The sequence below is a fragment of the Cygnus atratus genome, chromosome 2 (assembly GCF_013377495.2).
Source record: "Cygnus atratus isolate AKBS03 ecotype Queensland, Australia chromosome 2, CAtr_DNAZoo_HiC_assembly, whole genome shotgun sequence".
Taxonomy (NCBI): domain Eukaryota; kingdom Metazoa; phylum Chordata; class Aves; order Anseriformes; family Anatidae; genus Cygnus; species Cygnus atratus.
Window position 1 is genome coordinate 152,452,234 of NC_066363.1, and position 16,165 is coordinate 152,468,398.

General features: G+C 38.2%; 1 protein-coding gene across 1 annotated transcript in view; it reads left to right on the plus strand.

Annotated features, from left to right (window-relative positions):
* The window catches only part of TG (thyroglobulin), a 155,389-nt gene that overhangs the window by 37,144 nt on the left and 102,080 nt on the right, over positions 1-16,165 (plus strand). Inside the window, exons 21-28 of the mRNA XM_035561698.2 lie at positions 2,682-2,831; positions 4,666-4,836; positions 8,989-9,111; positions 10,945-11,060; positions 11,691-11,799; positions 12,999-13,196; positions 14,915-15,076; positions 15,618-15,683. Of these exons, the coding sequence (XP_035417591.1) occupies positions 2,682-2,831; positions 4,666-4,836; positions 8,989-9,111; positions 10,945-11,060; positions 11,691-11,799; positions 12,999-13,196; positions 14,915-15,076; positions 15,618-15,683 (1,095 nt within the window). The remainder of the gene's footprint in view (positions 1-2,681; positions 2,832-4,665; positions 4,837-8,988; positions 9,112-10,944; positions 11,061-11,690; positions 11,800-12,998; positions 13,197-14,914; positions 15,077-15,617; positions 15,684-16,165) is intronic.

The window sequence follows — 16,165 nt, forward strand, 5'->3', positions numbered from 1 at the left end:
TTAAGGTATCATTATTTATTAAGCAGAATCCATCACTTAAGGCAAAAGAACTTGCAGTGAACTGGATCTTTGTGCCAAATATTTCCTGCCAGGGGTAGAGGCCTCTAGGAAGCAGCACATTAATTTGCCTTGTTTGTTAGTTTGTAGACATTTGCATCAGCTAGCTTTAGAGGAAGGCACTCAGTAAAACAGACATAGAAAAGTGGAAAGGAGGAAGTTCCTGCTCCACGTTTTGGCAGAGATTTCCTATTCAAAGATGCCATGATGGACATGCTGTTGAATGCTGTTTTATATTGTAGGACCGTGGTTTTTAATCTAAACATGGGATTTAAGAATTCTGTTTCTGGTTCCTCTATGATGCAGGTTTTTTGTTTGGTTTAGTTTTATTGTGTGCATTCTGTATGTGTAAATGTATACATAATCTGGTCTTTTATCCTGTCTTGGTTTGTTTCTCTTCTTTTCCTCCCCTCTCCCCCTGTTTATTTCATGAGGAAAACCTGAAGGCCGTTTGTGAGTTACCTTTGTTTTACTATATTTTTCTTATGCTTGTTTTTTTATTATTTGGAATTCTGGGTAAATTCTATCAGAAGTGCTTTGAGCAGAGCATAACCCAAACCAAATACAATGCTAGATTTATAGACACGCTGGCAGCTCAAGACTTCATTAGTAATTATATGAATCAAGAATGTGATATTCCAAAAGTTTCCAGTATCTGATGGGAGGAAAGAGTAGTGCAAGCATTAGGTAATGATAAGTTGCAACACTTTATAAGCATGCTTAGTGTGAAGCTCATGTGCAGCATCCAGGGATTTATTTTTGGAGATTTTTTTTTACTATATATATATTTTTTAATTTAAATGTTATTAATTTTATTGTATTATTTTAATTTTATTCTTTTCTTTTCTTTTCCCCCATTATTTTAGGAAAATTAAGTATGGATCCGGTTGTTAGCTCTGAGATTTTGCCTAGGGGCTATCCTCCAGTTTCTTACCTAGTTAAAGCAAATGAAAGCCTGAAAGAGTTGAGCTTGATGGTTTGTCTGACTTCCAGAGCCAAACTTAACCTACCCATACTTGTGTTGAGTGTAATGGATAGCTGATGTGACACATGCCTTCAAGAGTTATAGATTCTAGAAAACATGGTTCTCTGCACCATATTTTTTGCTATTCTTTGTGTCCTTTTGTTAACTTAATGTGTGAGACAAAAGGCAATTTTGCTTCCTCAAGGAGAAGGACAGAGGATAGGAGATACAGCTGTTATATTTGCATCATGACTGTAACTACAAAAGGAGGAGGGTGCTTCGAAACGCTTGATTTCTTCCTTTTAAAACTTCAGTTGCTTAATTAGTCCCTCTCATCCTTTGTAGTTTGCCTTCAGTTTAGGCATGTATTAGTCATTTCATTTTAATTTCTTGTACTGCTGTTCATTTGCAATGCTTATGATCTTTCTTACATGTGTTGGAAAATGTCTTTAAAATGTATCAGACACGCTTGGGTATTAGGTAATACGCATGAGAAAAGGGAATCCTGCCTCATCCAGATTTTTTTTTTTGGTTCTGTAATGGATTTTAGATATTTTGTACCTAGAGCAATTGCCTTGATATCTAGCTGGGAGGAAAATTTCAGTCTCTCTGTAGCCTCATCCTAGACTTTCCCATTGGACCATTTAGAGCAGGTGAAAGAAGATATGATCATTTTTATATTAGCTCTATTTTTAGTCTATTAAAATTTAGGTGCTCCAATAAGTTAAATTAATTTACATTCCAGTGTGCTGGCCAGAGCAGCAATTCATCATATGGGTTGTAGTGGAGATGGCCAATTTTCCATTATGGTTTCTCTCTAAGACAAGCTTAAACTGCTGTCAAGACGTAGGGCAAGAACAAACATGAAGTTTTGTACATTGTCAAAGTTCCAAAATATACATTTGATACTGTTTTGAAGGAAATCTATGTCTGGAAAGCAGCTGTGAAATAACAACTAAAAGTATTGTCCTGCAACTGTGTCTGTGACTCTTCTGCTTTAATGATCATCTGAATGATCTGGATGGAAAGACAGTATTGCATGACCTTCCAGAAGACGAAGAGGTTTTTTTGTAATATGTAACAGGTCATCTGGAAATATTATTTCTGATTTGTTCTGAAAATTATATTTTCAGAATAACTGTATTTTCAGTCTAAGAATATCTTTTTGTTTTGTGTTTGAGTTGTCATGTGCACAACTAGTGGCTTTTAATCCAGCCATTATTATTTAGCTTGGAAGCACTTACGAAAAATTTCATTTCCAGGCATTCTGAATGAAAGTGTTACCACGCGGTGAGTTTCTGTATGATGTTCTGGGAATTTATGCTCATTGGAGTCTTCCTGTTTCTGTCTGTAGTGTTTGTAGAAGTTACTCTATTTGTAGCTTGGGTTCCTTTGTTTTCTTTCACAACCCATCCACAAAGTGTATTATCTTATTACAAATGGATTTGACAGTATTCAGCCATATTCCAGTCATCAGTGAGTTTAATAAATGTTTAAGAAGTGTTTACCTATATTATCCCACTTAGAAATACGTATTTTGAAAGCTTGAAGTCTTGGCAAGTCCACCAGCCTGATATACACATGGTGTTTGCACACATGGGTGTTCAAAAGCCTGAACTGATTGGATTCCAGAAGAATAATAAAGTTCTTCTCTTTGCAGTTGTTTGTCCTTCAGGCAGTCATTTCCAGAATGGTGAATGCATTCCCTGCCCTCTTGGTTACTACCAGTACCAGACAGGACATTCCTCTTGTATCAAGTGTCCAACGGGTAAAACTACCAACTCTTATGGGGCATTCAGCATTGATCACTGTAAGTTGAGCTAATTTTGTCCTTGTTCTTTGTATTCTGCCTTCAAATAAATAATGGATTTTTCATCTGTAAATTAAAAAAAAAAATCCTTTTTTTTTTAATATGAATATGATCCCTTCTGCATATATTTGAACACATTTTTCAAGGACGGAACAAACTAACTGGTGTTTTGACCCAAAATACATGAAAAATGAGTGGTCAATCTCATCCAGGATGTTGTGATTCCTTAAAATGTGTTCATTGTCCTGAGGAATGATATCTGGGTATTCAGTCAGTGAGAAACATCTTGTATAGTTCATTTATTGGCATTTTCATGAAGACTAAAGAAATTTTGTCCAGCTTTTTCAAGACCCTGTTTTGGTACAAATACTTCTCTGAGCAACTATTAATATGTTCACTAAAGTTGGTGTATTTATTTTAAATTACTTATTTTTGGATGCAGTTCCATAAAGAATATCACTTGTTAAGCCCATGGATAAAAATAAAAAGTAAGTAGTAAGAATGGGTTTCATGGTAATATGGGTGAGTACCAGAACTGCTTTGTTTTGTTTCAATCTATTCTCTTGGGTGAAATAAAAATACAGATTTATGTTAATGCAACCTGACATGAATTAGTTTTTGCCTAAAGAAGACATCAGGCTGTATAGTCAATTTTCACTTCCATATCTTTGTTCCTAGTGTAGGTATTGGTCTCAGGTGCTTTATAGTTTACTCCTTAGGTGTAGTTTTCTTTACTGCAAGTGTCTGGAAAAAAGCCAAGCCTCTGCCCGGTGTTCATCTTACCTGTGTGGTGAGTCTCAGCCCTTTGCAAAGGGCTATGTAGTACACATTTAGCTTTCTTCTCTATTTCTTTCTTTGCTGTTGTCATGCAAAACCTGAAGGGTTTACTGAATTAACAGTCAGATTAAAAATAAATAAATAAAATATTGACTCACAAACATAGCACAGGAAAATTGGAGAACAGGAGTGTTTTCCTTTCTGCTTATTACCTTATTTTCCTCCCAGATGTTGTGCCTCTGTGGTAAGAATGTCTGAGCTGCATGAGAAGTGTTTCCTAAACTATCCTAGCTCTTAGCTCAATATATTGAAGTGAAATAATGCTGATGCTGGCACATTTTGATAAGCCAGACTAATCTCTGGTGGTTCCTTTGTACACAGATAAGCCACACTTGTTTCAGTAGCATCTCCAAAGAACATGGAAGGCATGAAAGTGGTTAACTAAGCCTGCCAGTTTTAGTCCGCTTGGGATCTTCTGCTGCTGCCTTTGATGTTGCTCACATTTCCAGTTTTCTTTCCCTACGAAGCCCAGATACCTGGTTACTAAAAGTTTCGAAATTGTAAACTGCGTTGAAAAGTGGTTAGGAAGATACTGCTAATTAAAATCAAAGTGCTTCATTCATTAAGAATAGAGAGTGAGGACAATACTTTCCACTGACAGGGAGAATTTTTTATTTCTAGTAGCAGCTAAATTGATGTGATGGCTCTTGTGCAGTTCGTCATTACATTTCAGGAATCCTTTGCAACAGACACAGTACAAACCAATATGAAAATACAATTCCTTTTCTGTATTACTTTGTTTTACTTTTGTTTTTTCTTTTCTGTGCTTAGAACAAGGGAGATTGGTTCCATGGCAGAAAATCCTGAAAATGTTTGGAATGTGAATTACAGTAACAACAAGGAAGTGAAATTAGCGTGTTTTGAAGCATGAAACACTATGAAAATTAATTTTCAGTAAAGTCTCTGCTGTACTTAGAGTTTTTTGTCCTATTGGTGCACTGAAAACCAGTGACAGCATCATCAGGCTTCCTTCTGTTTTCCTGTTTACTCGTAACAGGTATCACTTACTGTCAAGGCAATAAGCAGGGTTTGCAGTGTGATGAACAAGGCCAGTACAGACCTTCCCAGCAAGATCCTGACAGTAAGAAATCCTTCTGTGTTGATGACTTTGGAGCAGCACTGGAATGGACTGAAACAGATGATCTCCTTACAGACTACCAGTGCCTATGTAAGTGCCAGAATACTTGGATATGTTGTCATCCATCATAAGTGAAATCTGCTTATGAAAAGACTCAATGCTCCACAGCTGGCTTGCCAACTTACTTTCCCACAATTGTGGCCTCTGCCTTAAGCCACATTCCTCCTTACTTTTGTTTTTCTTGACTGCATTATGGAAGTTGTTTCCTGTAAGGGAAGAGAAAAGGGAAGAAAGTTTTCTTGTGCTCTCAGATGGCTGGCAGCTTTTAGCGTATGCTGCTCTCCTGCTCTCTGCTTGGAAACCCAACAAGAATAATGAGTGGGCTAATGGGAAAGAAGCAGAATGATGAATTTCCTTGTAAAATTATCACTCGTCAGTGTGTTCCTGTGAAACAGACTGTTTTACAATGACCTCATAGCTGTGGCATAATGTCACCGTCTGGGCTCCTACTGTATGGTATCTGATTTGGTGAACATATCCTTGCAAACTGGGAAAACTTACTTCTGCTTGAACACAGTTGTGAAATGCTAGTTCTCAAAGATAAATAATTTTGGAAAACAAAACAAAATCCCTCAGAGTAAAAAATATATATATAAACAAAAACAATGACAACAGAACAAACAAAAGCAACCACGATATTCTTAGAAATTGCTTAAAAGCATTTCCTTACTACTTCAGTACTTCTGGGGGAGCCTTTGGAACAGTGGAACTGGGCTTCAGACAAAATGAAATAACACAGTTGGCACAAAGTCAAGGTAGAGAACAATTTGTTGAAAGTCCAAAGAAAGAGTGATGCAAAATAAGTGCTTCAGCAAGCTTGGTATAGTACATGTAAGCATACATTAGCGATCTATCACAGAAGTCATCTATCAAATAGTCCCCAGACTGCCTGCAGTAAGGTCTAATTATGCTTCTCAGCCCCAAAGCTTTTGCCTTGCCCAAAAATTACCCTTCCAGAAGGTTTTATTACTCATTATACAATTGGTATCAAATTTAATGAAATATTCATTTTAGAAACTGATGTCATGGTGTGCTCTGAATCAGACAAGTGTGATCAATGGAAGGAGTGTGAAATGAAAGCCCTTGTTTGTAAAGAGATTGCAAAACTATTTTCAGTAAAACTAGCTATTTTTTCTCCAAGTATACTTGGAAACTGATTGTAGGTATGAACATGAACTGTTAACCTGTAGTGCTTTGACACTGGGTAATTGGGATGTTTCTCTGGGCAGAGGACTCACTGACAGGAGGATTAAGCTGCTGTTACTTACCTTGAGCAATTCTGCATGAGCATTTCTGACTTTGTCCAGGAAGGAGCAGTTGTGGATTTCTGTGATTATTTTGGTGGATCATAATAGAAGAGATCATTAAAAATAGATAGATAATGTAGTAAGTCTTGACAATTTAAGAGTTAAAAATATAAAAAGACAAAAAACACCCAAGAAATCCTATTTTATGATAATTGAAAGGCTGATTTAATTTCCTTTTTTTCTTCTGCATTCCCAGAAAGAACTATTTAAATTGAAACCAATTATTTCTAAGTTTACTTTCCCCTGTCCCTTCTATTTCCCTTAAATGATATCAGGATGCTACAAGACAGAAGGGTCTGAAGGCTGATCTTGCTTTGACAGGAGGTTGGCAATTGGGCTGGGTCAGTAAATAATCTGACTATTCTTTGTTTTTTCAAGGCTGTAGTGGGAGGAAGAATTTCCTTTTATCAATGCACAGTAATAAGCCTTAACAGCACATGTTAATTCTTGTTCTCATTCTTGTTATATTTTAAGCCACACTTAACCTTTGTTGCAATAGCAGGGATGGGATCTAGAGCTTTACTCTCTAGTGATGTGTGAGATGAAGGAGAATTTCTGCCACTCACTGAGCTTGTGAAATGAGTACTTATATGCCTGTTGGGAAGAAGGCAATGTCAAGTAACAAGTTTGTGAAAATGCAAGCTGGTAGAATACTTTTCATCAAACAGCTATGTACTTTTTGACAAAATAGTTTTATGAGCACATTTCTTGTTTCCTCTTACTTCCTGTTAAGACAAAAATTCAAGAATTAAAAAAAAAAAAAGGAAACCGTTCAGTTTAGCAGTGTTTTCAGTTTAATGTTTAATTACACTTTCTATCTCTTCTCTACTTTTCTCCCATATTATTGAAGGAGAGAAAATGGAGGGATAGGATGATGGAGTATTGGGATTTAAAAACAAACCAAAAAGCAGAAGAAAAGAAAAGCATTTAAAATGCTTGCAATTTTTCATTAGAAATGAGGGCAGTAAACAGCACAAAAATATGGCTTTTCATTTTTATGAAAATATGTGAACTCGGTTCTCAACTGGACATCACTGAAGGTTGCAGAGGTAGAAGGAATTCAGTTTAATGCAAAATTAAACTATTACTTATATTTTGGTCTCCTGTATTCATAAGAAGAAAAAAACTTCCAGCTCTGTTTACACAATCATTCACCCCTCTCCCCAGCTGAGCTGGAGTGCAAGAACTTTTTGTGTTTGGCTAGCCCTCATGTTCTTTCTGAGCAGAAATGATGGTTTTATCAAAAGCACCTGCTGACTCAGCCCTGACAACTGTGGACATTTGCTTTTGATTTAGTCTGACTGTTTAGCTGTAGGAGTACAAATGATTGTTCTAAGAACTTATCCCTGACTTCTATTTTGTGGTTTATCCGGACGCTTCAAGGAGAGAGGCTTGGGATCCTATGGCTGAATCTCTGCACCCATGTGTTCAGGGAAGTGAAGGTCTGAGCCTCCAGCTCTTCTACCTACAGACATCTCCAATAGGCTGAGGTCGAATCAGGACTCCTGTTTCTTATCTCTTTAAGGTCTAGCCCAGGTGTTGATTGCAATGAGCCAGAGGTCTGCATTTATTTGATTAGTCTGGAGAAAAGGAGACTGAAGGGAAGACACCATCTCTATCTACAATTATCTGAAAGGAGGCTGCAGTAAGGAGGGTGTTGGTCTCTTCTCTGAGGTGACAAGTGATAGGATGTGAGCAAAATGTCTCAAGTTGCACCAGGAGAGGTGTAGGTGGGATGCCAGGAAGAATTTCTTCATGGAGAGGGTGGTCAAGCATTGGAATGGGCTGCCCAGGGAAGTGGTGGTGTCCCCACCCCTGAAGGTGTTTAAGAGACGCATGGACATGGCACCTAGGGAAATGGTTTAGTGATAGGACTTGGTATGTAAGGTTGTTGGTTGGAGTTGATGATCTTGATGATCTGTTCCAACGTAGATGATTCTATGACTTTATGATTTTGGGACATTTTGAGCAGAAGCCTGGACAATACAGGGTTGAAGCTAAGTCACCACGTTCTTTCCTTCTCCTTAGTGTATTGTGCACATTGAAAGGTATTAGTTTTTCAGCTGAAGGACACACTGTACCAAAATTTTTTAATACAGGTAATATCAGTCTGAGCAGGGTGCTGGTGATGCTACTCTGTGTCCCTTCACTAGGCTATAATCTTCTTGAGTGTACATCCAGGGCCATACCTTCTGGAGCTTAAATTGAATACCTTGCCCCATTTGGTGACCTTTGGGTTTTGCATCTGTAGACCCCATGAGCATTTCCCAGTTTGTGAACAGTGTTGCTTGTTGGACTTCCTTACGCTCATGTGCAGTGGATCCAAGTCAGAGAGAGTGACGTCAAGCAACAGTCCAGAGTTAAATGTTTGGTGAAGGAGTGAAAAAGGAGCATGCTGGCTATATTACCTGGGAGGCATCCCTGAGCTTAAAGTTAGGAGAGAACACTGATGTTGTGCTCCTATACATGAATAATAAGCTCCTAGATTTCCTTTCTAGCCAAGTTCTGTCGGATCTGACTCTTATTTCAGTGACTGATTTGCAGAAAGTTGGTTCCGCTGTTGACTCAGCAGTTGGTTCTGTGCCATGAACAAGTAATAGGAGATGGGAGATAACCAGTCTGCTGTTGGCAGAGAAGTCTCACTTGAATATAAACTCCCAGGCCACTTCTGGCTAACAGGTTTAGAAAGATCTTGTGACGCTGTTTTTGCAGAATAGAAATTATATCCTCAGTCCTAGTGCTTCCTGTGTTATCTTTGGAGTTAGGGTACATGGTTTTACGAGCAAATGTCTTTCCCTATAAAAGTCTTGAATTTTTATTTCTAGGTAAAGTCTCTTTGTATCTCTGCATCATGGAAACTGATTGTTTTTTTTAGTGCTCAGAAGATTTGAGAGAGTTCCTGCCTCCAAACTTCTTTATGGGTCAGAAGATGCTCAAATTCTTCAACCTCAGTCATTCAGGAGAGACCTGCAAAGTCCAGCTTTTCAATGCATTTCAGGTGAGGAAAACTCTCAGAAAATCCGTACAGACAACAGAAACTCCCATAGCAAATTATAATCCTTTTGTATGATGAACTTATAATTAAGTTCCTAGATGAACTATGTGTCTTGCAGTTCAGTGCCAATTCACTGCAGAGTATTTACAACTTTTGCTAACCTTGGTTCAGTGAAGAGGTTGCTCTTTTTTCTAAAAGAAGTCGTCTGACTTTATGTACCACTTTAGGCAAGTCATCTGAGTTTAAATCCGGTTTACAATATGGATGAGAGCCAAGATTCAGACCAGGAAACATTCATCAGATTTTCCAGATGTGCAGACAAAAAAAGGATTAGGTGTTCAGCACATGTGAAAACCAAGATCTTTGCTTCTCTCCAAATTAACTGATTGGCATATAAAAGAGGAATACACAACCTTGCTTGCATCAGAAGGATATAGTAAGGAGTGCAGAAGTATTCCTCTGTCAATTCTTACAGTGTACGTACTGTATTGCATTTGGACACATCGTATTATTGGTTTATATTGATTCAAAATTTAGTCTTTCAAAGTCTCATCTAAAACTACAGGGAATCAGTGCACTGCTTTCAGGGTGCCTTGCCTTGTGTCTCCTAGTGCTTCAGGCCTGTCAAAAGAGGCAGAGGTGTTGCATTCAAAATAAAAACACCCTGGCTGTAATACTACAGGTGGCCTGTGCAAATATCACAGAAATCTCATAGTCACTGGCTTTGTATCACATGCCTTGGTCTAGTTGGAGTGGTCATCTCTCATGCCAAGAGGTGAATCTGTGAAGCCTTGTGTGTGCTACTAGAATGATTTTCATCCACCAGATCATCTCCTATCTAGTTAGTGTAAGGTTTCTTGCATTTTCCTTTGAAACTGGAGACCCTTAAAAGCAAGCCAGTGAACAAGGCACTCCAGGCATGAACTTAGGGAGGAAAAGATGCGCCTTTGGCAAGTGATTTAATTCAGTGCATGTAGTCCGTGTTTTCATTATGAGCTACACTATGCTATGTGATGGCCTTTTTAAAATATATATATATATATAATTGGGCAGCAAAGCCTTTGTGGATAATTAGCATATGTGCTTATATTCACTGTCAAATGGCAACACTACTCTAAAATATTACTGTTGAGATTCTCATTGAAGGGTAGGGGTTAACCCTTCCCTCTCTGCTCCCATGAAAATCAGACAGTTTAGCCCTCATTCTGACGGTGTTTTGGTCTAAGCTGCTTGATTTTATACTAAAGAAAACATCTTTATTTCCTAAATAAAGGAAACAGTTTTGCTCCTGTTTTAGGAGCAGAGCTGTGGGAGCACATTAGTGGTGTTGGGGTGATAAGTGTATGGGCAGAAGAAGGATCTTCAACCACTCCTAACCACAGAAGGGGATGGCTGCTTGGTCCCTTACACGGGTCATCATGATTTCAGAATTCAGTGTTTCCCTCCTTCCTATCACACCAATATTGACCACAACCTCTTTGCCATGCAGTTACTGTCTTGAGCAGATATGCTAAGTGGTTTGTATAAGTCTTCCCTGCCCTCCCCAGGCAAAATCATCCAGCAAACATTAAATGTTTGGTTAGGTGGTTAGACCTAACTCATCTGTTTGTATCATCAGGTGAAGAATGCCCAAACAAGTCTTTGCAGCATTTAACTTAAAAATCTAATCTATACTAAAATGGTTAAAAGCTAAGGTTCATCTGGCTAATGAAATTCATGTGCTTGCAGTCTGATAGAAGTATGAAAAATTGGGTAAATGGCAATAAACAGGAAATTGGCACAGAAATTATACACATGAAATGCTAGGAAATTTATGGTTTATTTCTTGCTTTTCAGACTGTGAGAAGGAAGAAGCATGCAGTTTTGTCACTGTAACCCCTGCTGGTTCTGAAGTTGTGTGTGAATTATATAGTGCCACTGAAGTCAACTTCAACTGTACCACCTCTGGATTGGTAAAAATGATGATACTTAAAAATCTGTGTTTGTCATAATACTGTAGGTTCAATATAATTAGAAGACATCATAGAAGAAAGGCAGACCATTACCTGACTCCTTGTACATTGTTCTTCATTGTGGCAGTAATAGATTTCTGCAAGTTGGTAAAGAAGCTAGACCCAAATGTTCTTAAAAGTGACATCTGAATGCCTCAGTGTTTGCATGAAACACCACACAGCACTTTTGTTCTTAAAACCTGCTGAGTGCCCACAGTCTGGAAATCAGGGTAACTTAAAAGGGATTTTATCTGAATAGTCAAAACTAAAAGTATCCAGGTCAGTAATCAGATCACTGGAGGCAGTCATCATTTATTAGTCCCTTCCACTTGTCAAGGGTTTGAGTCATCTGCTCCTCAGCACTTTAACAGCTTCCTACTCACTACTTTCTAAACACAGTGAAGCGGCACTGAAGATCAGTTGAGATTTCAGTTTTGCAGGCTAAAAAGCATCCACACTGGGCCACAGCAAGCTGTGGTGGTTATAAGCTGTGTGTGCTAATTCTTCCCTCTGTTTACAACTAAGGAAAATGTGTTGTGGTAGAGGAAATTGGTCACGTTGCATTTATTTTGCTTGCCTGTTTTGTCCCAGGTGCAAGGTGTTTTGGGGAACCCTGCTGCCACTCGTGTTGGTCGTCTCAGCTGCATGCTTTATATCAGGAACCCAGAAGGAGATGCAGTGACAGTCTATTTGAAGAAAGGTACCAGATGCAAATCGATCTGATGTTAGACTGCTGTGCCCAAGCCTGTAGTTCTGTGTAGAATCATGATGGCATGGAGGAACATCTTTGTTCAAGATGACATCATTCTGTTCAGAGCTTAACGCTAAGTGGTAGCCAGAAAAACTCAGTAAATCTTCCATTCATGGCTTGGTCCCTAGAAGTAAGGCATGTAGTTTTTGAAAGTTGCTTTAATGGCTTTTCAGCAGAGAGTTCCACAAAAAGCTGAGTATCCAATGTGTTATTCTATTATAAATCATTGTGATATTATTTATTAAACATTTTGTTGCTTAACTATATAAGGTATTATTACTGACCAACTTCTATATCAATAACAATTTACGTTCATTTTGATTATAAATTGTCTTACTAATACACCAGCCTAGAAATACCCTGCTCTCCAGTAAAATCTCAGTGATTCATCTGAAATAATGAAAGTGACAATGTATGTTTTGTGTGATTGATACCTTTGACTATCCCAGTTCACCTGTGTCCAGCTTTGAGCCTCATGTCAAATTTGAAACAAAACAACTGAATGCAGGATGCAGTAGGGTTTGAGTCAGAACTCTCTGCTGTCACTGGTTTCCTCTTACTGTTATCCAAATCTCTGAGTTGTCATTTATTAATAATAATATAAGTAGAGAGCTAAGTCTCACCTGAAAAAAGACAACTCCTCTGAGTTTGTTGCAATCAATATAACATCTTGATACCAGGTCTTCTCTACATTTCTGTTGATATTGCTAGTTAGGTTCAGGATAAAATGAATTGTCCTCTTATGTATGTGACATTTCAACAGAAGCCTTAATTGCAGATTTAGGTCTACTGGTGAAATACCAGTTTACATTTTTACCCAGATAAGTCTGTTTCATTTATACCTGGGAGTTATTAATATAATACTTGAAATTGGAGTATTACCAACATTCTTGGGTACATTGATTTAGGAGACCTTTTCTGGTGCAATTCCTCAATGGCAATATATTCTGGCTAGCTTCACAACTGTAATTGCACCAAACTGTTTAGTAATGTTATCTTGCATTTGAAACTCAAAGTCCATAACGGGATTTTTAAGGCAGAGCTTTTATCATAAAACTTTCAACCAACTCCAGTCAGCAGGCAATCTGAAATCATCACATCTCCTCCTGAGCTCTTTTGAACATTTCTTTCCTCTTCTGTCTATGCAGCACAAGAATTTAACTCATCTGGCCTCAAAACCTTCGAAAAGACTAGTTTTCAGAATGTTCTTTCTGGTGTGTATCAGTCCATGGCGCTCTCAGCAGCCAGCACATCTCTGACGGATGCTCAGCTCTTCTGCCGGCAGACTTGCAGCAGGGACTCTTGCTGTGATGGCTTCATCTTGAGTCAGATTGCCCTTGAAGGAGGTATTGTCTAAACACTGCAAAATTAAAAATTCTGCAGTAGAAAACCAACACAAACAAGTAGGTTAAAAAAAAATCAACCAACAGTGGGTAGAGCTCATTTTTGGATGCTCTACACATGCCTCTGCATCACGTTTTTGTTGTTGTTGGCAGATTTGAGTAATGCCCAGGACTTGGCCTGGAGCAGTACACATAAAGGCCTGAAGTAGCAAGCTGCTCTTGGAGAGAAATGGACATTTTGAAGGGATAATTCTTTTGACCTGCTTTAGGCATCTGTATTCAGATGAGAGAAATCATTTTGAAAATGCCTCTCTCCTTACCTCATACAGCTTTGTTGCTGAGAGTTAGTGCCTTTCAGCTGGTGGGGGAATTAATATGGTGCCTACAAAGTGCTTGTAGCGTAAATGTAAATCAGCTTCCCTTTTACAGCACGAAAACAGGATGCTAAACAGAGCATTATGTCAAATTATTACATGCAGAAAAGCTATAATCTCCTAAATCCATGTGTCTAGCTAGGATACAGAGCAAGTGGGAGTTGGATGGACAGAGCCTGGCAGAGATGGGACCTAGGCAGAGCCCAGACTTCTGCCAGCAAGTTTAAGCACTTAATTTCAGTGCTTACTTTTTGTAGCTTCTTTTCTAGATCATACAGCTTTCCCACTGGAGGGGCATTTGTTGTCTCAAGGTGAAGTTCTAATTGTCTCAAGGTGAAGTTCTAATTGTCTCAAGGTGAAGTTCTAATTGTCTCAAGTTTTTAGATGGGCTCTTACAAACCCAAACATGTGCTACTGGCTGCTCTGTGGCAAGTACTTCTTTAGTTTTGTGTGGCAGCTAATCATGGATTTCTTTCCAGGAAAATGTTTTCCATTTTGACATCTCATATTTGTTTCCATCAAAATATTCTATCTTATCTTGTAATGTCATGTTCTTCTATACAGTTACCATCAAATGCTTGTAGTCTCCCTTTTTATGAGCATAGAATGAGGTGTGGAAAGATAAATGTTATAGAGTTGGATCAATAATACAGGTGAATGCATTAGTTGAAGTAGCATTTTGTAAACAACGAACAACAACAAAAAAATAATATCTCAAGTACCCAGCTGATAAAAAATAAAAAATAAAACCCAACAACACTGCATTGTAAGTTGTGTCAGCAAGAACAAAGCAAAGGTTGAGTATTGTCTAGATGTTATGGTGACAGACTGATCACAAGCAGAAAACCGCATCTCTGAATGTGTTGGTTCTCCTGACTTGTGCTGCGATGCTGGGGTCTCAGGCTGTACTGACTGAATTCAGGCACCAAACCAGGAAACCATCCCAGTAAAAATATATTAATGAAGTACTTTCTTGGTTCAGAGCCCAAGATTTTAAGACTGCCAAAGGATTGAACATGTGTCTGTGGCACTTCAAAGTGCTGGCAACCCTGTTGAATATTATCAGATAATAGTAGTATTTTATTAGGTGGTAACAGTACGTGCTTGAACTCTCTGGAACACAGGCTACAAATGTTAGTTTTAGGTATGAATATCTAACCTTTGAACTCCAAATTGAAAGTATGGTTTTGATTTTCTGTTTTTAGTTGTCAATATTAATGAGTAGCTCTCTCAGTGATGCAGGTTCAATTGGCATTTGGAGGAAGTGTTGGGATGCTTGGATGAAAACTTCTGTGTAGATGCACAGTGTTATGGCAGTGACACAATTCTCTCTTCCTCTGAACCTAGGTACCATTTTGTGTAGTTTGATGAGCTCCCCAGATGTGCTGATCTGCAATGAAAATAGCTGGAATCCAACTTCTGTCGCAGAAGGAATATGCAAAGGCATGAGCTATGACAAAAAAGAGATGACGTTTTCCTTCACCCTGGGAGGGCAAGTGTTCAGTGGAAGTATGTCAGTGAATTAACTCAATTTACATTACTTTTATTTAATTGTTCTACTGAGTCTGCCTGTTCCACCAGCCTGCTCTTGTACTTCAGTGCTTTTTTTTTTTTTATTTAAGTAAATCCCTGCCTGTACAACCATAAGAGAATAAGACCTCCCTAATAAGATGCATTGTTAGAAGGACCTCTTACACTTCTCTGTGGCAATATTAAGGAAAGTCAAGAATATGTTGCTTCTACTAGGTTACCCTGTAACACTTCCAGTATTTAACTTAGGCAGATTCAAGTCAATTATCTTAAAGAAATGTAAACCGTGGAACAAAGACAGAAAGAGATATGCCCAAGAAAAAGCAATGATAGAAAACAAGATAAAACCTTGGTCCCCATGACTCAGATTAGCACTCAGACACCTGAATCCTTCTTAGGGTCTTGCACTGTAAATAAGGTGAAATGTAGTCTAGTAATGTGTTTTTATAATGTAATTTCTGAGCAATTCAGTGCTACCTATTTAACAACTGTTCTAACACTTTTTTTTTTTCTTTATTAGCTTCTAAGCTGGCAGAAGAGGAAGAGAGAAATTTTACCACTTTTCAACAAGTTTATCTGTGGAGAGGTGAGTTATCTCACAGGGCTTGTTATAAAAGCTTATAATGAACTACAGGCAGTGGCAGCTGTCTGTTCTGTGAATACCACTTGTTTAAACTGGAAGTGTCTTGCTTTGTTTTGTACTGTCCAAAATCAGACACTACCTGGAAGTCTTTTCCAGTAGGAGTGGGTGTAATCTAGAGTAATTCTACTACTGTAACTTTCACGAAATTTGGGTAAATTCCGCTGTCTGAGGGTATGTTCTGTTGCTTTTAACGCTTGTGAAAAATGGTATTGTGGAAACACTTGCCTTTGACCTACCAGTGTCCAAGGTACTACAATAATTTGGACCTTTACAAGTAACTGGACAGATTACCTTTATTAGCATGATCATTATGTATGTGTTGTTTTTTGTAAATTTACTCTCTGAACGTCACAGCATACATAGCAGGACCTGCACAAATTATTTGGGCTACTGCCCTAGAAACACACACAGCATCTGAATGCTTA